General features: G+C 38.0%; 1 protein-coding gene across 3 annotated transcripts in view; it reads left to right on the top strand.

Annotated features, from left to right (window-relative positions):
• LOC126237052 (solute carrier family 66 member 2) overlaps nt 1-22,128 on the top strand; it is a 72,163-nt gene extending 50,035 nt beyond the window's left edge. For all 3 annotated transcript variants that reach the window (XM_049946828.1, XM_049946829.1, XM_049946827.1), the window contains 2 exons: nt 15,550-15,766; nt 20,072-22,128. In XM_049946828.1, the coding sequence (XP_049802785.1) occupies nt 15,550-15,766; nt 20,072-20,264 (410 nt within the window). In that variant the 3' untranslated portion in view covers nt 20,265-22,128. The remainder of the gene's footprint in view (nt 1-15,549; nt 15,767-20,071) is intronic.
• Nucleotides 22,129-22,957: the final 829 nt, after the last annotated feature.

Genomic DNA, 22,957 nt, shown 5'->3' with positions numbered 1-22,957 from the left:
GCTGGTCCTATACTGTATGAGCTGGGGCCGTGTTGTGGGACAAAAACATCCTGCTGGGCAGCTAGCATCCCGCAGTGCTTTGCCTTGGCAGCCTCCCACAAACTCGTTGAGATTTTGGTTGTATTCTCCTGTAAAGATTCTCTCCTTATGAGCATAATCTGTTAGCACCACACCACAGCAGTCCCTTAGCATCACCTTATTCGATCATGGTAGGCTCTTCACCATTTTGGTAGAGATCGATGGACATTTTTTCCACTGTTTACTTTGCTCCTGTGTCTCAGGGTCACAGTGATAAACCCAGCACTCACCCATGGTAATTAGGCACTAAAAGAAGTCACCTGGATTGGTCTGACACATGCAAAATTTCCATTGCTACCTCAGTTTAGTGAGCTTTCTGAATGGTCGCCAACAATCACAGAATCCAGTGGGCAACAACCTACATCATGTTCAAAAGCATTACGTGGCAGTGAAAACCAATCTGTGAGTGATTTATTTTTATTTTTTCCATTAATGTTCCATTTGTGATACACAGGTCTTAGAACACCAAGGTCTCCACTTATGTTTATTTACGTATTTTTGTGTTTATGGATTGCTGTTAATTAGTGTTACTATACTTTACTTTGCAAAACGATGGCCGAACTTCCCCGCATGGGGCCTCCTGGCCAACAATGCCATACGATCATTTCATCGTTCGTACCCCGTCTTTTTCCTTGAAAGTCCTTTATGTTCTCTTTAGGTTCTCCCCCAACTCCTTTCTGCAAAAACAAAAGTGCTCTCTCCCAAACAAACACACACACACACACACACACACACACACACACACACACACAGAGAGAGAGAGAGAGAGAGAGAGAGAGAGAGAGAGAGAGAGAGAGAAGGGGGGGGGTGTTAAATTATGCAAACCCCTTCAGTAAAAAAAAGGGGGGGGGGCACTGCTGTTATAACAGTTCTTCATTGTGCTTCATTGTTTGATCTTCATGACTGCTTATCAGCAGCTCACAACTTATGGAAATGAAGTACTCATTACTTTTTTCTAGTTTTTGCCCTTGTAAGGGGCAGCTCTTCTGATATGATAGGACATAGTTCAGAATTCTGTAGTTCCTGCGGACATTATTACTGCTGAATTTTGCAGAACAAATGTTCTAAGTTCTAATGTATCACCTGCTGAGTTATGTAGCAAGTATTTGCAAATATGATTGCTTTTGTTGTCCACATTAGCAAACTGGGCTGTACATGAAAATGCATTGTAGTTGTTTTGATCAGCATATGTCCATTAATATTTCTTGAGTTTTGAAATATTATCCAGTGGGTCACCTTGTTTCATATGAACCAAATGTTGTCCCTGGCTGGTTATTACCAGAATTCTTGCATCATTAGTGAATGTTACATTCTTTCTGGCACACTTTAAAAATATAACAGTGAATGAAATTGCAATCATATAAAAGACATGTAAGGGGCTTTTGAGATATACCAATAAAATTTTGTAATTTTTTACATAGATCACTCAAAGGTCGTATAAGACAGCACCAGTTTCATTTATGTGCTTTACCCATGAAAGTGTGTAAAGATGTCATAGTAAGAAGTCTTTATGAAAGATTTAAGTTTTGAAGTAATGAAGCAGCATTAAGATTCTTTTACAGAAATGTACTTTCTTATCTCTTTCTCTTGCAAGAAAAAATGCCGAAGGAAAGGGAAATCGTTATGCACTGTGTGAGGTAGTCCTGTCAGGCTGCTAAAACATCTATATTCACATACGAGGGGTGTTTGAAAAGTCCGTGCAAAGTCGGAGAGATGGGACCAACGGCACGTATCGAGGTCATCTTTGGAAAGAACGCACACCAAGTTTCAGCCATATTGGTCGATTTCTTTGTGTTGTGATTAAACATTACTTTATGAAAGGCAAAACGCCTCAGGACACTAAAGAGAGGCTTGATAAACGTTACGGTGACTCTGCAACTTTGATTAGAACAGTGTATAAGTGGTTTCAAAATTTTCGGAGTGGTCATATGGGCACAAGTGATGCTGAACATTTTGGACGCCTGTGTGGAGGTTACGACTTCAGAAATCAATGATAAAATCCATGATATGGTGATGGATGACAGAACAGTTAAGGTGCGTGAGATTGCTAGTGCTGTGGGTATCTCGAATGGGTACATAATATTTTGCATAAACATTTGAACATGAGAAAGCTATCTGCAAGATGGGTTCTGTGATTGCTCACGCTTGACCAAAAATGGAATCGTGTGAAGTGTAGGAAGGATTGTTTGCAGCTGTTCAGGAAGAATCCGCATGACTTAAGTGTCATTTTGTCACTGGGTGAAACGTGGATATATTACTATACTCCTGAGACCAAACAACAATCTAAACAATGGGTTACCAAGGGAGAATCTGCACCAAAAAAGGCGAAGACCATTACTTCGGTCGGAAAGGTCATGGCGACTGTCTTTTGGGATTCGCAAGGGATAATCCTCATAGACTATCTGGAAAAGGGTAAAACTATTACAGGTGCATATTATTCATCATTATTGGATCTTTTGAAAACCGAGCTGCTAGAAAAACGTCGGCAATTGGACCGCAAAAAAATGTCCTTTTCCTTCACGACAATGCACCAGCACACACCTCAGCAGTTGTGGTCGCAAAATTAATGGAAATAGGATTCCAACTTGTTTCACATGCCCCCTATTCTACAGACTTGGCTCCCTCAGACTACTATTTGTTCCCCACTTTGAACAAATGGCTGGTGGGACAAAGATTTTATTAACACAAGGAGGTGATTGCAGCAACTAATAGCTATTTTGCAGACTTGGACAATTCCTATTATTTGTAAGGGATCAACAAATCAGTACAGTGTTGGGCAAAGTGTATAAGTCTAAAAGGAGACTGTCGAAAAATAAAAAAGGTTTATCTCAAACACGTAAGTAGTTTTTATTTTTGCACGGACTTTTCAAATGCCCTTAGTATATACTTAGCAAATAGTGGCACAGTGCTTGGTGTAAAATTGTTTGGAGCAGTATTAGCCACTTTGTCTACACTTTCTGCACATTGGAGCAAGGGAAAGTTTACAATCTGTACGTGATTTGAAGCCCTCTCATCTTACTTCCATGCTCCCTGTGCAGGGTAAGCAATGGAAGGAGTAGAATTATTGGCACTCCTTTGTGAATAATGGCATTCTTATTTTACCCAGCTGACTTTCCTTAGAATATTACTACATTTGTTTCAAAGAGTTTCTCTGTTAGATATTTGTATGAACTGTACAAACTTACGATCCTTCCACTGTGTTTTTAGATTGCTTTGATGTATGCTGTCATGTTTGCTTGGAAAGGATCCCAAACAGTGGACAAATAACCTACAGTAGGTTGTAGCACCATTGCAACTGATGCGTTGCACTTTTCCAGAACCCTCACTACATATTTGAATCTCCCATTCTCCTATCCTACTAGTAATTCCATGTGTTCTTTCCATTTCATATCCTGAGCAAAACTCAACAGAAAATGACAAACTGCCTATTGGCTTCTGTCTCGGGTTCTTCGGCCGACGTTCATCTAATGATTTTTCTGACGTTTCGCCAGCATGAGTGGCTGGCATTGTCAAAGCTTCACCCTCCATTGCCGGTGGTGAACTGGAGGCGAGCTCGCGGCCGCAGACTATATGTACCTGGCGCACCAACGTCAGAGGGCTTCTCCGCGGTCATTTCCGGTGCGGTTCTCCTCTTGCTACCTGCGACGGTCGTTCGCTGCAGTACGGAACGACCGTCGCAGGTAGCAAGAGGAGAACCGCACCGGAAATGACCGCGGAGAAGCCCTCGGACGTTGGCGCGCCAGGTACATATAGTCTGCGGCCGCGAGCTCGCCTCCAGTTCACCACCGGCAATGGAGGGTGAAGCTTTGACAATGCCAGCCACTCGTGCTGGCGAAACGTCAGAAAAGTCATTAGATGAACGTCGGCCGAAGAACCCGAGACAGAAGCCAATAGGCAGTTTGTCAACAAGTGGCCACGAAAGCCTTAACAATTTTGTGTCAACAGAAAATGTCCGTAAGTGGTCATGTAAACCTCATTGTTTTTATTACAGTTCATATCCCTTCATACTGTTACCCTGAGGTATGTAAACAATAAAACAGCCTCCATATGTTTACCAGTTAAAAATGAGATGCTATGAGATTCTCTCACCGATAATAAAACCTGCCTTGCAGTGCTCTAAGTGAAAACACTGTCCAAGCTTTTCTACATTTCGTTATGATCATCAAGCAACATACTTTCCTACAAACAGCAACATTGTGTTGAATAGTATGGCAGTCCAGCAAACACACTGGATTGTTCTGTCACAAACTCTTCAAGCCAGTTGCATACTTGCAAAGATGGTCAATATAATTTTATCTTTGTTATCAGTTGTAAGTATGGTAGTTGTCAGATGCTCTTTGGAAATAAAAGATGATAAAATCCACCTGTTCCCTTGAACGTGCTGTTTGCAAGATATTGTTTGTGAAAAAAAGCAACATGTTGCACAAAAGTGGTTTTGTTGAACTTCAGCTGATTCGTAGAGCGAACATTTTTGACAAGGAAGTCAAAGGTGTGAAGCTGTTCTGTTGTATGGTTGCGAAACTTGGAAGGTGACTAAATATACAAATCAAAGAAAGAAAATAGAACTGGATTGGGCATATATTCAGGAAACCAGATGGAGCTATTGAAAGGATGGCATTGGAGTGGAACCCCTAATGAGTTAGAAAACGTGGTCGTCCCAAACAGATGTGGAAAAGGACGATCGAGAGAAAAGCTGCAGAGGATGGGAAAACCTGGAGTGAAGTGAAGAGACTTGTTGGAAATCGTACCAGGTGGAGGAATTTCATCATGGCCCTATGTTCCAGAGGGAATGCCAGGAACTAAGCAAGCAAGTTACAGCATTTTCCTTTAGAATAGGCTGCAGGATGCTGCAACAAATGGATGTTAAGATTATCATGGATTAGATATTCACTGTTGGATAAAGCAAACATACTTTTTCATGCATCTGGAGACTTTCAATAAGAATACAGAAACATTTCTGAACTTAGTTTAATAAACTCCAAACTGCATTCCTTGTATTTCAGTGTGTTATCTGTACATAACACAGAAAAAATTCTGTGATTTTTCCCAGCTTATTAACTGTTGCTCATTACTACCATGATGATCTTTATTTGTGGACAATTGCCAGTAGAGTTAGATGGTCATTCTTTTCTTCAAACTCTGTCTTCCTACTAGTTCTGGGTAAGTAGGTTGACTCTGCGTGTTGATGAACATTGATTTATCAGCCTTGTACGAGTAGTTTGAAGTTCAGTGATAGTGTAGTTTCACATCTCAGCTGCCTTGATCTCAAACGAGGAGACAGAGAATTACATGGATGGATTTACAAGTCTGAAATTTTAGCAGGAAATTTTGTTTAGCAGTAGGGCTAGTATCATAGTTATGGATCTATTGTTGCTTTCACAGTTGAATGGTAACATTGAAACAGATAATTGTAGTGTCATGTCTTAATTGATTAGTTTCACATGTTTAGTCAAAATGAGTAGAGACATGGGTCAGGAAGAGGGTAAAAAAAATCTTTTTATTAATGAAAACTTAATTGTAACCCAGATGCAATGTGAGTGCACAAAACTGTTCATGATTAGATAAGTAAATTTAAGCGTTGTTGTACTATAACATGTGATGGTTCTAAATTGACTCTGCAACTCAAAAAGTGTACAAATCTAGTTACAATTGTGGTACTGGTGTAAATAGGTTTTGTTATGCAACAAGTTCACTTTATAAAATTTTATTTTACAGGTCTGTCTTGATCACACAAACTTTTACACATCACTATTATCGGTTTCCGCTACTGTCATCGTTACATCATAAAATATTCTGATGTAGTATCAGTGTCAAACTAAACAGGTAGGTACATAGTACATGCTGGTGATGATCAGAATGCATTTGGTATTTATACAAAAAATTTTTGGTATAAAAATCAGTCACATTCTGATCATCACCAGCACTTACCATGTACCTCCATGTTTAGTTTGACGTTGATATTACATCAGAATATTTTATATGAAGGTGGCTGTAGCCGAAACTGGTAATAAGGAAGTGTAAAAGTTTGTGTGATCAAGACGGACCTGTAAAATAAAGTGCCAAAATATGATCACGGACTCACTTTCACACTTTTGTCTTCAATTTTATAAAATTGCCATCCATTCGACATGCACTACAGGATAAACTATTCCTCCAGACATGCGTTACGAACTTTGGCTATTTATATCCATGATGTACTTGCATGTTTTCTAATTTCATCTGTCCACTGTCCATTAGGTCATCATCATTGCCATTGATTACCACTTATAATCCAGCAGAAAAATTATTTGATCCATCTACTATCAGTTTGCTTGGCTACATGTTCCAGTAACCCCATTTCCCATCTTCCACTCCAGTCTGTTACCTGATTCATTTGTTTACTTTGAAGATAGTAGTTTATAATTCCTTGCATTCTCATACCCTTTTTTATCATTGAAAATCACCTGTTCCTTGACCTGAGGGAATGTTCACTGTGCAAGAGCAGTAGTGTTTCAGTACTGTTTGCTAATTTTAATTATCAGCCATTTGTATGTCTGTGCTGACATTGAAACTTAGATAAAGTAGTAGGATTCTTGTGCATTTTTAAATATGGAATTTAACAATTTGTTTTCAGTTTGTTGTCTTCATTTATGGTGGCTGACAGAGTTTTGGGAGACTGGATGTGAGAGGCAGTGTCCTTTCATTCTCTTCTCTAAACAGATTGTAACAAACACTGTTTCCACAATATTCTGTGAGTGCTGCATATAACAGTGTTCATTGACTTTACATAGGCCCAAACAATCTCCCTTCATTCTCTTTTCGAAACAGATTGTAACACTGTTCCACATCATTCTGTGCATATAACCTAGCTGTTTTTTTTTACCTTACTTCTATGCAGAATGCATCTAGTTTTTGATTTGATTTATTTGAACTTTGGTGACAACTCTTTTTCCTTTTGTTTAATTTGAAACAAAATCTAATTTTGTATATCGAGTGTGACAGTGATTGTATAACAGATCCACTAAATACAAATACTCTGCTAGCAGTTGCAGTAAACTTATTGCCTTTTTTATATCCTGGTGTCATAGGTAGACTGTTCGTCACTGGCTTCGTTAGGTACGTCAAATCATAGGGAAACGAACACACATTTCTATAAGTCTGGAATAGATTGAGTTCACAAAGCGAATGAAGCCCTAACAGGTCCTGGCCATAGCAAAGTTAGTGTAGAAATACAACAGTTCCAAATCAGTAACCACTTGAGACCGAAAAACAGTCAAGTCGTTTGTGCAATGCACAATACAGCTACGAAGTACAGAAAGCACTGAATCTATGCCACAAACCCAGTGGTAAACAGTTGCCATGGGGTCTACCATGTGACTTGCATGTCTTGGCCATGGCTCCCATTAAGATGGCGGCTCACAGCCGTAGTACCTCTGATAGTCCACATCCGCAATGGACAGGGGACCTGAATCACTATTGGATACAAAACCCTTTGGGATTATATTGACTATAACAGCATTGTGGCCAATATTTTGATGACGCTGACAAAAAGACCAGGATTAAAATCAGTGGGAAGTCCAGGATGGAATGACAGCAATATGGAAAGGGTAAGTTGCTACTTACCACTTACAGGGGAACCTCCCCATCGCACCCCCCTCAGATTTAGTTATAAGTTGGCACAGTGGATAGGCCTTGAAAAACTGAACGCAGATCAATCGAGAAAACAGGAAGAAGTTGTGTGGAACTATGAAAAAAAAAGCAAAATATAAAAACTGAGTAGTCCATGCGCAAAAGGCAACACCAAGGATAATCTTAGCTCAGCAGCGCCGTGGTCCCGTGGTTAGCGTGACCACTTGCGGAACGAGAGGACCTAGGTTCAAGTCTTACCTCGAGTAAAAATTTTAATTTTTTTATTTTCGCAAAGGTATGATCTGTCCGTTTGTTCATTGACGTCCCTGTTCACTGTAATAAGTTTCGTGTCTTGTGTTTTGCGACTGCACCGCAAAACCGTGCGATTAGTAGACGGAAGGACGTGCCTCTCCAATGGGAACCGAAAACATTTGATCGCAAGGTCATAGGTCAACCAATTCCTCCACAGGAAAACACGTCTGATATATTCTATACGACACTGGTGACGGCATGTGCGTCACATGACAGGAATATGTTGTCGACCCACTTAACTTGTACACTTGGCGAATGGGTAAAAAGATTCTTCTACCTTGCCCGATTTAGGTTTTCTTGTGGATGTGATAATCACTCCCAAAAAAGTGATGAAAACATAAGAGTTTGTCACATAAACTGCAACAAATGAATGCAACAGTTTCACAGTCGCACAGTTTTCCTTGTGCTCTGTCAAAACATATGTTTTTAACGTTTTCAAATTTTTCCTTGTGTAGACCGTCAAATCCTGCATATGTCCAAGCAAATCTGAACATGTCCTGGAATTTTGGAGAGTGAAGTTGATTATGTGTGAGTACCTGAACTTTGATAATTGTCTGAAAACAAAAAATTAAACTTTTCACTCGAGGGAAGACTTGAACCAAGGACCTCTCGTTCCGCAGGTGGTCACGCTAACCACGGTACCACGGCGCTCCTGAGATCACACTATCCTTGATGTTGCCTATCGTGTGCATGGACTACTCAGTTTGTATATTTTGCTTATTTTTTTCATAGTTCCACACAAATTCTTCCTGTTTTCTCGATTGATCTGTGTTCAGTTTTTCAAGGCCTATCCACTGTGCCAACTTATAACTAAATCTGAGGGGGGTGCGATGGGGAGGTTCCCTTGTTAGAGGAGCCACTGAGTTGCAGTCAGGTGCAATGGAAAAGAGCACTAGAAACATTTTCTTGTTGGGACAGTCCTTCAGAAGTAGAACTGTCACACAGCAACTTGCACACACACATGACCGCTGTTACGGGGCATTAAGAGGTTTAATATACATGTTTCGCATATGGGCTGTAAGACAAGTTATTTTAGGCAGCTGTCTGCATTTAGACTGCCTTGACTGACTCTTCTACAGTTTTATAAACATGACAGCCAGTAGAAAAATATGATTATTAAACTAATTCCACTCTCATTCGTTACTCTTGTTTCCACACCTACTTCGGCATGTGAGTGGTTGCGCATAGTTTACAGTATATAAGTACTCAGGCAAATTGTGGTTCAACTGTACATTTCACTGCCAAGGTATGTTTGTGGATATAATACTTGAACAAATTTAAATATGACAAATATAAATCAGAATGAGAAGTTAGCTCCAGATCTTAAGAATGAATTTATTATTCATAAAATGCCTCCATTCCCTTTGTTCTACCTGGTAAAAACCTATTTTACTGTGAATTATTCTTATATTCTGAAAGGGAACAAGTTTTTTTGGCTCTGTGACCATTATAATAGTATGCTTACAATTGCAATCAAAATTGTATTGCTGAAATTATTGTGTTAGTGCAAGAATTTAGTATGTATTTCGTTCCTCATGTTCAGAAAGATTTGTTGTCAGAATAAAAAGTACTTTACAAATATTAACTTTTATATCTTTCTTAGAAGCTGTAACCCATCAAAATTTTCTCACTGGTACATGGGGTGTGGATATTATTATTATTATTATTATTATTATTATTATTATTAATGTTGCTAGTCATGGTTGGGGAGTAGGGAGTGGGTGCTTTCAATGCTTGCATCAGTGTCCCTGTAATCTGTACCCTCCTTTTTTTAACATTGCTTAGGATGCATTTTGCTATTGCTTAGGATGCATTTTGCTTTACTTTCAATGTTTTTTATGTCTGTCATTTTTTCCTTTTGGTATTAAGGAATTTACTGTGTTCTTTAAAGCAAAAGTTCAGCTTCAGAGCAAGTAATTTACCTTACGTAGACCTAGCATATAATCATCCCTGTTATTAACTAATTCTTTTCTCAGTTTTCATTTTATGAGCACCCTTGAATAAGATAGAAAAACTGGATAGAAAGTGCTACAGTGTTACATTAAAAAGTAGCTGGATATCATTTGTTTGGTAATATCTCTTATGATTGTTCTTAATGCAAGGCATTTTTAAAGTATTAACTACTGTTGTTTGTGTGTGTCATATTTTTGACAAATCAACTAAATAAGATTTGACTATTGTTTCTCAGTGGCAGATAATAATAGTTGCCTTTCTTTTTGTATCAATAAAAATATTTGTATTCAACCAAAATAAATACAAATATTTATTTTGGTTAAACTGATTCCCATTAAAGAAATTAATTGGTGAGTGATGGCACACATCTTTTTTGCATTGTCATTCCTTAGTATAGCAATTTATCACTTTAATTTGGGGTGTATAAGTTGTAAATGACATAGCACTTGCATGCTAGTTATATGCATTTTACAAGTATTTATTCTGTGGTTGTACTAGTTTCTATTTCTTACATCATTATTACTGCTACACTAATTGAAATTAGAACTTCACTTCAGTAGCAATTTGTGCCATAGAATAGTCATATGTATTGCAAAGTACATACCAGGAAACATTATTATGTACATTTTTATGTTATGAGTGATGTTTGTATTTATTTCATATTGGGGAGTTACTAATTTTATTATAGTCATGTCACAATCAGTGCAGATACTACAACTTTGAAAAATTATTTATACAGCAAATATATTGTAAATATTAAAGATTAATGTCAAATCACAGTGCTCTGCTGATTCCCTAGACACTGTAGAATTTGTTCATTTATACAGAGTGTTTATAAAGTTCTGGAAACACTTAAAAAAATTGGTACAGATAAATGGCAAAGGACAACTTAAGAAATGCCACAGTATGTGAAAGAGATACTCTCATTTTTGTTTACAGTATTTATAAATATTCTGTGTGTCCATCCTTCATTACATGACGCATCTAATCAGTACTACTACTCTGCCCATACTCAACTCAGCATATCAGGAGTGACAGTAAGAACAGCTGCTGCAATGTAAGTCTTTTGAGTTTTTGTGGTAGAGATGGAACATAGACACCATTTTTCATGTAATCCCACAAGAAAAGATCGCAAGGCATCAAGTTGGTGACTGTGATGGTCACTTGAGTAGCGCCAAGTCAGTGGCTGCAACATGGCCTGTCCAGCAGTGTGGCCATGTCTCATTCAGGTAGTCTCGTACACATTTGTGGAAATGTGGAAGTATGCCATCTTATTGCAAGATGAAATCCTTTCTGTCAGTTTAAAGTTCTGGCATGAGCCATAGTTACAGTGTGTCAAGATAGACAATACCATTAATAATTTTCTCAACGAAGAAGAAAGATCCTAGACTGTCTTGTTGGAAATGGTACAAAATGTGTTAACTTTCTCAAAATCCTGAACATGTTCAACAGACAATTGTATGTGGATTTTGTGTCACATTCACTACCGATTGGCAGATGGCAAATTGTAGCAGATAAAATTGCCTCTGCCTCATTCTCATTAATTTTCACCAATTATAGTCTGTGGCAACCCTGTCACTGGTTTTCTATGCAGTAGCATGTGAACAGACTTGACACTCACTTGAAGAAACTTAACCTTCTTAGAAAAAAAGCTGTGTGCTAATGTATGTGGAGACACAGTTGAAGTCTCAACAAACACTTACCCATACGTGAAATGATCAGAAGTGTACCTTACCAGTGTAAGCATTGAAATGGATAAACAGAGCAGTGGAGTTCCAACAACAAGATAGGACTCTGTAGCATTGAAAATTTGAAAATAATTGCCTTGAAATTTTAGGTTACACTGGCCTGAAGCACTGTACCAGTTCCAAACCTGGTGGAAATTCTTTGTGGTGCAGCGTATGCATCAGATGCAATCTGTGTTCAGGTGCCATTACTCTGCCAACAGGACAACAAATCTTTCTACATCACTAAAGAATGAAAAGCCACTCAGGACAAAAGTGAAGTAGCAACATCCTAACCTAACCTAACCTGACCTGGTAGACTAGAAAGTATTAACATAGGTTTACATAAAATAACACTCCAGCTATTGTGAGTTTAATGAAATACAAGAAATAATACATGCAGATTTTATTTTCAGATAGTTTTTATGTAATTGTATATGAGCACCATAGCTTTATACTTTAATCTCATAGGTCTCAAGGAAAGGACATTGTTGAATGTTAATGAAATTACACTCTTTATGTGTATAGAATTTGCCTTTCAGAAGACTGTATGAACTGCCCTTTAAGATCATGTTATATGACAAACCTGAACGATTGAATAATAATATAGACTACATCACATTAGTATTTTTAGTGGCAAACTGGCCAGTAGGCATACAGTATCTTTTTAAGACTATGTGTGCCTATTTTCCTAATTTGAAGCCAGATATATTTCGCTAATGCAATCTGTACTGTTATCAGTCAGCTGTTTTGATATGAAACATGGGCATCATGCAAAGTTCTGTGATGCAAAAACTTCTGAAGCAGCCGAAGATTTTTTTTATCTGTTGTGCCATTCATGCTGTTGAACAGAAATGTGCAGGACATTCACTTCACTCACTACAGTGCTCATAGAAGGAACACCAGGAGCATTGGAAACTTAGAGAAATACACAAGCTGAAAAGGCTGTAAGGAATGAGTGCATTTCATTTGTTACGATATCGTGGACGAGAAAGGCAAAAGGCAAAATGTGTATTCAGGAATAGATTGTTGAGGATACTAAATAGTAAATGGTAGGAGGTTAGCACATTGTGTTGGCTCCGGTCTTTCAGATGGAAAGGAATGTCCTTAAGGGGGTGGACCAAGGTCACATTGGATTTTGGCACTGATATTTATGATTTTTTTTAACAAAATAACAAATTACAAAATTGATCTCTAACCTTTATACTGCACCCTCAAGATTGTATTGTGTGTGCGGTTGTTTTTTATGTAAACTTGCACCCAGAGGACACTACACAACATTGAAGAAGGCCTTCACGGAGTATGGGGGTGGTTGATGGGAGCTCTGAACGCTACAATTTTCAACCGACAACAAAATTTCAAAAGGTGCTTTGAAACTGATGATATTGTCCAACATAGTACATAGGAGTGTTTAAAAAATGGTTTTTAACAAAATGGCAGCACTCTGAAATAAGTCAATGTTTTTGACAGAAAAGTCATGTAATAAACATGCACCAAAAGTCAAAATTAAAATATATCACAATTCTATGAACTGCAGTAAAACAAGGCCAACTCACTAGTTGCAAAAAGATGTAACGTCATTGCTTGTATATTTTATGAGTTATAGCTCCTGCCAGCTTGAAAAATGTTTAGGGGGAAAAAAGCAGGCATTTAAAATTTCAACTTCTGTTTTTTTATATTGAATAAACCTTTAATCAGCGATGGCTGCACCATACAATTGCCCACCCCCACCCCCACCAATGTCAAGACTCTCATTTTGATGAAATGGACCCTCTCTTACAGAATTAAGGAAGTGTTTTTTAGTTATTTATTTATTTTTCCAGGTTATTGAAATCGCTTGAGGGTTCTACTATGCCTTTGTTTAGTGTACTTACCATCTTTAGAAGTCAGTTTAGTTTTTGCATATTATTTGTTCTTTTGACATTTTCTAAACTTTTCATTTGCAAATTGGTGCTATTGACCATATCATTCTGTACTTAATTTAACAACAGCAGCAGGTACACTGATAAAGCCAAAATGTTAAGACCATTGTCCACCGCAACATTGGATGCCACCTGGTGGTGTTGCAGGCAAGTGATGCAGTGAGAAAAGTATGTAAGTGAACCTGACATAAACGGGGGATCACCCTGGCAATGATATGGACTACAGATGGGGAAATCCGTTGCTTATCTCAACTTTGACTAAGGGCAGATTATTATTACACATAGCCTGTGAACGACTATCTCACAAATGGCGAAGCTGGTCGGTCATGTGTTACTGTCTTGACCATCTACAGAAAGAGGTGAAGGACAATGAAACTACCACTAGATGCTAAATGATTGGATGTCCGTAACTTCGGAGGCTTGTTTGCTCTGTAAAGTAGGACAGATGGTGATCTGTGGCATCTCTGCTGAAAGAGCACAATGATGGTGCATGCCCAAGTGTTTCGGAGCTCAGACCGAGCGAGGTGGCGCAGCGGTTAGCACACTGGACTCGCATTCGGGAGGACAACGGTTCAATCCCGTCTCCGGCCATCCTGATTTAGGTTTTCCGTGATTTCCCTAAATCGCTTCAGGCAAATGCCGGGATGATTCCTTTGATAGGGCATGGCCGATTTCCTTCCCCATCCTTCCCTCACCAGAGCTTGCGCTCCGTCTCTAATGACCTCGTTGTTGACGGGACGTTACACACTAATCTCCTCCTCCTCCTCGGAGCTCAGCGTTCATCGTACATTGTTGAACTTGGAGCTCCGCAGCAGGCCACCCCTTTCACATGTTGCCACAATGACATCGTCAATTGTGATTGCAGTGAGCACGGGACCATTGGGACTCGATCATCGATCAATAGAAAAGTGCCGGCTCTTCGGGTGAATCACACTTTTGCTACATTTGGGTTGATGGTAATTTCCACAAACGCTGTCAAGGTGAATGCTGGCATGAAACGTGCAGCACGCCACAGTTGCAGGCTGGTGGAGCGGTATTTTGCTATGGAGACGTTCTCCTGTGCTTGAGGGCCTGTGGTGGTAATTGAAGACAAGTTGACAGCTGCAAATCACCTGCCTCTCTTCATGTGTGATGCCTTCCCTGATGGTAATGTCACCTTTCAGCAGTATAATAGTCCTTGTTTTGGAGGCAGAACTGTGCCACAGTGGTTTGAGGAACGTTAAAGTGAACTCACATTGATGTCGCGGCGACCAAAAACGCCTGATGTAGAGCCCATGGAACCCATCTGGGTCACTATTGGGTGCCATCACCACATGCACAAATCGGTGGCCAGTTACTTGCGTGAATTACATGAACTGTGCATAGACATCTAATGCCACATATTTCCACAAACCTGCCAAGAAACTGTTCAATACATGATATGTAGATTCAGTGATGTATTTCATTCCAAAGATGGACAAACAACCTATTAAGCAGGTGTTCTTAATTTTTTGTGTCATCAGTGTATATTTCTGTTGCTAATATTTACAGCCATTCCTTCTCAGCTTTTAGATCAATGATTTTTATCTTTTAGAAACAGCAAGTAATATTTTCAAGATAAACAGCAGTAGATATATTTGTTGGGAGTTAAATATAGCTTGTCACAATTTATTTTTTCAAGTAAAACAAATATGTTAAGTTTGGACTAGACATTATACTCTCCATCTGTGTCATTGAAAAACTTTTGCTGCTTCAGAGCTCAGTATGAATAAATGCAAGAGCATTGGCGTTATCTTGTGTCGGAGTTGATTTGCATAATATGGCTTATGGCCCCCCCCCCCTCCCATCTTATATCTGTCACTATTTTCTGCAAGTTATTTGGTTCATTTTGCCTACAAGTGTAATATGAGTTCTGTTCTGTTTAGGTATTGTGGCTTGATGAAATTACAAGATTATCCATGCTTCTTTTTCAGACTTTGATTTACAATACTTCTGGGCTTGGACAGACTTCATTTCGTATATAGATTTTCTCATAGTTTTTCACATAGCCTGTGGCATAGTTATGTACCTTTTTATCGACGTGCCATTATTTGTGGAATTGGTTGGATTCCTAGCAGTACTCTTTGAAGCAATGCTTGGTGTCCCACAATTAAAAAAAAATTACCAGAACAAGTCTACGCTGGGCATGAGGTGAGTAAACTAAATGTATCATTAGATGCATCTTCTCTAGTTGAGCATAATCTTGAAATGCAAAACGATGATGTAAGCTTATGTTTATGTACTGCAAGTGATGAAAATGATATCCTGCTATGGCAAGAGCAGCCTGACAGTTTATTATAACCACATTGTCAAATGCTCACCAAATTTCCACTGCTGAAACTCTTGTAATCATATGTTGAATATTGTCTCCCATGTTTGCATGCATGTTGGCGTTTAACACTTCCAGAGATGAATATCACTTTGATTTAGATCTGAGGAGAAGAGACCAGTCAGCTATCGTATCATCAAAACACCTTGTGATAGTGTCATGGACACATTCGAGGAGTGTGTTTTTGCCTTATCCTGCATGAAATAACTACAGGTACTCTTCATTTGGTGTTACTTCGCCAATCACAGGTTGCAGTATATTGTTCATATTCCCATAGGAAGCAACAGTTAGGTGGAAAAATATTTATTCAATAATCCTTATAATAATGAGTTGTGCACCACACTCCTGTTTAGACATCAAACAGAAACTCATAACTGATGATTTTCAGAACATCATTGTTGATTGTTCTGTAAGTTCACATACCTTGAAAAATGCAGCCTTTTTTCTTTTGAAAAACAGAGCATTTTAGGGTCATGCACATAATTGCAATAACCATTTGCAATGTTGACATTAAATATCATCTGAATTGATCAGTCGATGCACTGACATTAATTTCAAAGGTCTCAGTTGGAGTTTGTGCACAGCTTTGTGGGCAGGTCACACAGGTCTGAAGTGCTGAATGGTGGACTTCTTGCCAAGGCTCACCCTAACTCATGTAGTTTATTCTTGGTTGGCGCACTTTGCTTGCTAGACATTTTTCTTTTGCAGAATATGGATTCAGACACATGAAATTAATTTACTAGTCTATGTATCATCCAGTCATTCAGAACACATACAGTGACAAATTCTTTATGAAGGCAAGCTGACATTCTGCTTGCAGCTCAGTTCATGAGCATTCAACATAAGAAACAGGTAATACCTTAATGATCAGAAACTATACACAACAATAAAGGAAAAACAGTAGACTCATTATCACACATTAAACAAGGCACATAGACTCATCATCACACATTAAACAAGGCACGATACACACTTTTAACCGATATGTCCAAACAGAGGGCTGGAGCATCATGAAACCTGCCTGCTTTTGTTTTAGTTCCGGCACAGTGCCCGAAGGTCTAGCTCGATGGCCTTTGTGCCAAGAGTCATAATAAATAAATAAAGGTAGATTTATGGTAATGGTTTACAGGATACCAGGTGTTGTGTATGCGAGAGAAAATGTTAAATCAGTCACTCAAAATATATTGCAAGTACCATGACATAGATCCCACAAAATGATATGAAACTTCTCTTTTTGCCAGAATAGTGACATTTTCCTTGGGGCTGTGCTTTAGTTTTGGTGCTGAAGTCCCGTCGTCATGAATATTTTAAAAGATTTAATGGTTGTTGCTTTTTGTGCTGTAAATACTTAGGAATGTGAATTGATTACATGTTGCTGTAAGAATGTAAATTTGTGTTTAATATGGAAATTAATTTCGTTAACCCTTAACTACTATCGACTGTCTCTCAGACCGCTACGAATTTTTGTGTCAAGATATTTCTCACATCCCTGCAAAGCCAAATGGACTCTTCCATGTACCTTCCTATTGGCTGACAAGCTACACATGCCAGCATTCTTGCATTGTTGCTGCTCTGTGTTTCGTAATTATTAGCCTTGAGAGGTCGCACAGACATTCCATAGTGTTTGCACGCTGCGTTTTTGATGCATGCTACTGTTTCTCCATGGTGGGGAAATCTGGACCTTCTATGCAATGCCTATAATGTGATACAGATGTGGATGTGACAGCTGATGACGATGGAGCTTACTTCTTCGGGAAGAATAGATGTTTTCAATGGAAAAAAAGCAGCCACCAGCTAATGTAAGAACAAAGCAACACAAAATTGTCTTGCAGCTTCCTGGAATGGACAAATGGTGCAAAGTCTTGGAGAAAATCCTGCTGTTTTGGAGGTATGGAAACTGTTCTTTACACCAGATATTCTAGCTGAAATCATTCAATGGACAAATCTGAAAGTATCTGAGCTTAGAGCACAGTATGCTAACAATTGCTTGCCCTATCTACAAGATGTTGATGTCATTAAATTGAAGTCTCTAATGGGTCTATTGGTGTATTCACCCATTTTCAAGTCGGGGAATGAGTCTGTTTTCAGCATGTTTGCAACCGATGGAACAGGCAGAGATGTTTTCGGATGCACTGTTACCAAAGAAAGATTTGTTTTCATTGTCTGCAATACGATTTGACAATCCAGATGACCGGATGGAAAGAAAGAAAATAGACAAATCAGCAGCAATTTCACAAATCTTTCTGCATTTCATCGAAAACAGTCAACTTTGCTACTCTGTAGGGTGTGTGTGTTCATGAAATGCTTGTTCCTTGTCGGGGAAGGTGGGGTTTAGAATGTCATGCCAAACAAACCAGCAAAGTATTGCCTGAAAGTTCAGTGTTTGACTGACGCTCTTACAAATTACTTGTACAATGCGAACATTTATTCTGGAAAAGGCAGCGAGGGTCACACCCTTCCCAGCCATGAGAAAGATCACAATGTTCCCGCTGTAAAAGAACAAAAAAGAGATCCCACAGAACTTCTTACCTAATAAGAAATGTGGTGTGCCCGGTTTTACAGAAGACATGACTCTGGTTTCCTTCCTGCAATACTGATCTCTTCTATGCACCATTCAGTAAACAATGATCCTGAATAAGGAAAACCTGAGATCATTCTATTTTATAATATAATAAGAGGGGGTGTGGGCTGTCTCGACCAAAGGTGTGCAGCGTATTTGTCAAGTCACCAGGCAAGAAGATGGCCTTTGGCCATTTTCTTCACATTAGCGGATGTTGCTTGCGGTGTAAATGGTAATGTGGTACATCAAGCTTATCCAAAGGCAGAAGTAATGACGAGATTGAGCTTCATGAAGACTCTAGCAAGAGACCTAGTTGAACCTCATGTGAATCGTAGAATTTCTATTGGGCACTTGCCACAAGAGTTGAGTGACACCATCAGAAGAATCTTTCACTTACAAGATGAGCCTCAGATAACGAAAGAAGACTTCGAAAATCGAAAAACGTGTGCCTTTTGTCCTCGTCGTCTGAAGAGGAAAACAAGATACCCTTGTCACCAGTGTGGTGTTCCGATTTGTTTGGAGTGTTCCAGGAAGGCCTGTGTGAAGTATTTGCTGGTGGAAATTGACTAAGTATGATTCAGTGGCACATGAGAACACACATTTAGTTTTTACTTGTAATTTTAGAAGCAAAATGTGGCAAAGTTTCTCCATTCATAGACTTATGGACTGAAATATTCGCTCTACATTGCAAAGATGAGTTGTAAACTGAAAGCTGATGTCGCACACAATTTATCGTAAGTCAAGTTGGATTTTTCCACCTAGTTATATTACCAATTCGTTATATAATCCCTCTGATGATGATCTGTGTGTGAGTAGAGAGCTAACTATTTGCTCTTATTTTCGTAACTCATAAAATAAAAATATACTCCAAATGTTGCCTTATTCTAATTGTCAAAGTGTTTAAAATACTGCATTGTTTTAAAAAATCAAATTTCTACAAAGTCCACGTCTAAGAAGTGTAATGAACGACAGGAAATCAAGAAACTATATATATTCAGCAAAATTCTGGTTTGATGTATAAAATAAAAAAATGCAGTCTGGGAGACCCCTCCATAGCAATTGTGTTCCTGTGAACTACCATAGTAGTTAAGGGTTAAGTCACATTTTTGAATGGTGCATGCTCTTTTCATGATATAAAGCTCTTGTAAGTGGAGGTGTGTACCCCGAAGTACAAACGCAAGTGCAGTTTGTATGCCTGTCATTTGGGGAGAGCTGTTTCAAGTGGAAATGAAAGTGAAAAGGTTTGAAGCACATCTCTTAAAATTGTATAGAATACCGCACATTACCTAACCCACCACGCAAGCAAAAGTGAATACGTTTAAAACTTTCAGCAACTCCTGAACAGAACATTATTATTATTAATATTATTATTAATATTATTATATTGTTGGTAAAATAGATAAGGCAAACTAGAAAATCATCTTTAGTGATCATTTCACAGAAGTGTCCTTTTGTCTAGGACATAGTCTCTCCTGCTGTGTGTTGGTATTGTAAAAATGTTCCCATTTGTTTGGGTCTGGCTTATGTAAGTGTATAAAATACGAATAAGCTCCTTTTTTTTTTCCAGTGTGCAAATGGTTCTAATGTGGACAACAGGAGATATCTTCAAAACAATATATTTTTTGGTAAGGCAAGCTCCTCCACAATTCTGGATTTGTGGAGTTTTACAGATTCTCATTGACGTTGGGATATTGACACAGGTTTATTGGTACCGCAATAGCTCTGGTGTTAGAGCTAAAAAGCAGGATATGCCAGACTAATAAAATAGCATTTATGTGATCAATTGTGTTGTGATTTTGCATTACTGATGTAAATACAGAATGTTTTGTAGTTTGTGCATTTAATTGTTGGTCTTTTATGAAAAAAATATTGTTTCAGTATTTTGTATTAATGAGAACTGTAACAACTATTATATAGTGATTTTTGTGTGTGTGTGTGTGTGTGTGTGTGTGTGTGTGTGGACAGCATAAAATTAATTAGTGGTTTTAATATTATAAATGCAGATTCAAAGTAATTAGAAGGTATAAAAATCTGTACTTAAACTGAAGTAATTTTCCACTTACTTAAGACTAATCAGATCTAAATTGAGCTATAATGCTGAAATAGTCTCTTCATGATATACTTTAAATCTAATGAATGAGAATATTTTAGTATTCAGGTAGATGTTTATTCTGGGTGTGGAGGGAAGCTCGCATGCGAGCATGCATATCTTTATCTACAGATTAACTAGCATTGTTGAGTAATACTAAGTACCCTCAGCAAGAAGCACTTTGTATGTGTGTGATGGAAAATATTTGTGGTTCATGACAACTATTTATAAATAGCCTCAATGATTAGTGGTTTTAGTGGTGGTAATTATTACCACTAGGTTCTGTTTGTTCAGTATAAAACAAGTATTAATAGTGCTAGGGATAGGGAATAAAGTATGACGTTAATTTAAGAAATTGAAAAGTGAAGTGAAATGTAGTTGTGCATTAGAACATCTCTAATATCTCATTTACATGTGAGTTTTGTAGTATTCAGTTAATATTACCTTGTCACTCAGCTCTCTAATCCATTATTGGTAGCTGTGCAAATAACACAAAACATCTTATATGTCATTCTTAAATCTACCCATTTTTGATTGTGCACAACTAAAGGCATCGATCATTACCGTTTGTTTTAAACTTCATTGATGATCTGCAGTAAATGTGGAGGGAGGGATTTCTTCCCCCTCTCCTGAGATGTGATACAAAAAGAACCACCTCTCATATGTGGCCAGTAATTTGCAGCTTTCTCTAAAAGTGGATATAGACTTGCAAAATTAACTTCTTATTTTGACTTCTCTAGCTTGCATTCCGAAATATGTGGTATAAGAACTTTATTTTGATTCATCTGGCTAAAGTTCTTTGTTAAAAACTTAATTGTAGATCCCAGAGTTGCTGTAGGTAGCTTTCAGAGAAGCTAGTGACATTTAAGTGAGTGTGTTGGCCTTGAAGTATTAAAAATCTTAGGCTTGAATTTTATGTAACAATTAAGAGTATATGTGCCTAACATAACATACTAGAGTTTATCCCTATTTGATTCATATTATACTCCAATTCTGGGCTTAGTGTACAGTTCAATAACAATTAACGATCCTGCACATCTGTTTGTAGTCATTATAACAGTGAGCATAATTGAAATATTTGTAAACAAATAGGTTAAGGAAATGGCTGCCAGTAACTTTGCAGGCAGAGATATTTGTTTTGTAAATAATGTTTGTACCCTCTTTTATCATTCCCACTGTGTGTGTTGGGCATACCAATAAATTTTAAATGTTTGTACATATCACTAGTATTTTAAGAAAATTAATTGTTAGGGAAGATACAGAGCCCCTGATACATTTGTCAGTACAACTTTAAATGTCTTATAATTTTATACTTAAGGAACTGTGTAAAGAATGTTAGTAATGTAAATTGATATATGTGTGAAATAAGTTGATCCATACTGCAGAGTTTATTGTAATATAATATTCCATGTTGTTTCTTGAGAATAATCATAAACTCATTCATATGAATTTAAAGAAATAGCATAAAATAGTAGCTACAGCTTCTGTTACAATTTAGTTTTTAAGGTTTCGTGTAAGTGCAAATATTTTTGAATAAAATTCTTTTGGCCAACAAACTGATATGTTGGTTTACTGAGCACCTCATAAGTATGTTTAATATTACAAAATTGATGTCAGTTGCTAAAGATTCTCTCTCTCTCTCTCTCTCTCTCTCTCTCTCTCTCTCTCTCTCTCTGTGTGTGTGTGTGTGTGTGTGTGTGTGTGTGTGTGTGTGTGTGTGTGTGTGTGTGTGTGTGTTGGGGGGGGGGGTGAGGGGGGAGTTTATCCTTGACTTGTATTGCCATACTTTTTACCTGGTGTACCCCACACAGTCTAGTTGAAGGTAAGAAACCAGTCTGGCATTTGTTGAAACAGGAGTGGAAAATATAGGGAGAGCCACACCCAGGTTGACTTATTACTTAACTATCTGTTTTGTGGTGTACATTAGGATGTTCAGATTTATTTTTAAAGACAATATTAGCACAGATCTGTTGGTGATGAGCACCATCTGTATGACAGTGAATCGATTTTTATTTTTATGCTTTTGGAATGTGTTGGGTGAAACCATTAGTCACGGCAGATTGATCAGTCCCTTAAGTCTCTCATGGTATCAATTCATATAATGTGCTGATGAACTGCAACTGATTTGATCACTGCACCCCTGCTCTTCAAACCTATGTTGTACAATTATTTCCTTGCTTTATTTCGGAAGAGAACACTTAGTTTTATAATGAGTACAGTACCTTGTTTAGACTTATCCTGTATTTTGAGCAGCAATGATATTTAAAGTGTCGAGAGCCTTCTAATTTTTGTTTAATATCCAGTTATTATTCAAAGAGAATAAACATTAATTTAGTCATAGGAATAGTTCAACAGATAACTTGG

Source organism: Schistocerca nitens, chromosome 2 (assembly GCF_023898315.1).
Source record: "Schistocerca nitens isolate TAMUIC-IGC-003100 chromosome 2, iqSchNite1.1, whole genome shotgun sequence".
NCBI classification, from domain to species: domain Eukaryota; kingdom Metazoa; phylum Arthropoda; class Insecta; order Orthoptera; family Acrididae; genus Schistocerca; species Schistocerca nitens.
Note: the sequence above shows the minus strand (reverse complement) of the source record. Positions and strands in the feature narration are given on the sequence as shown.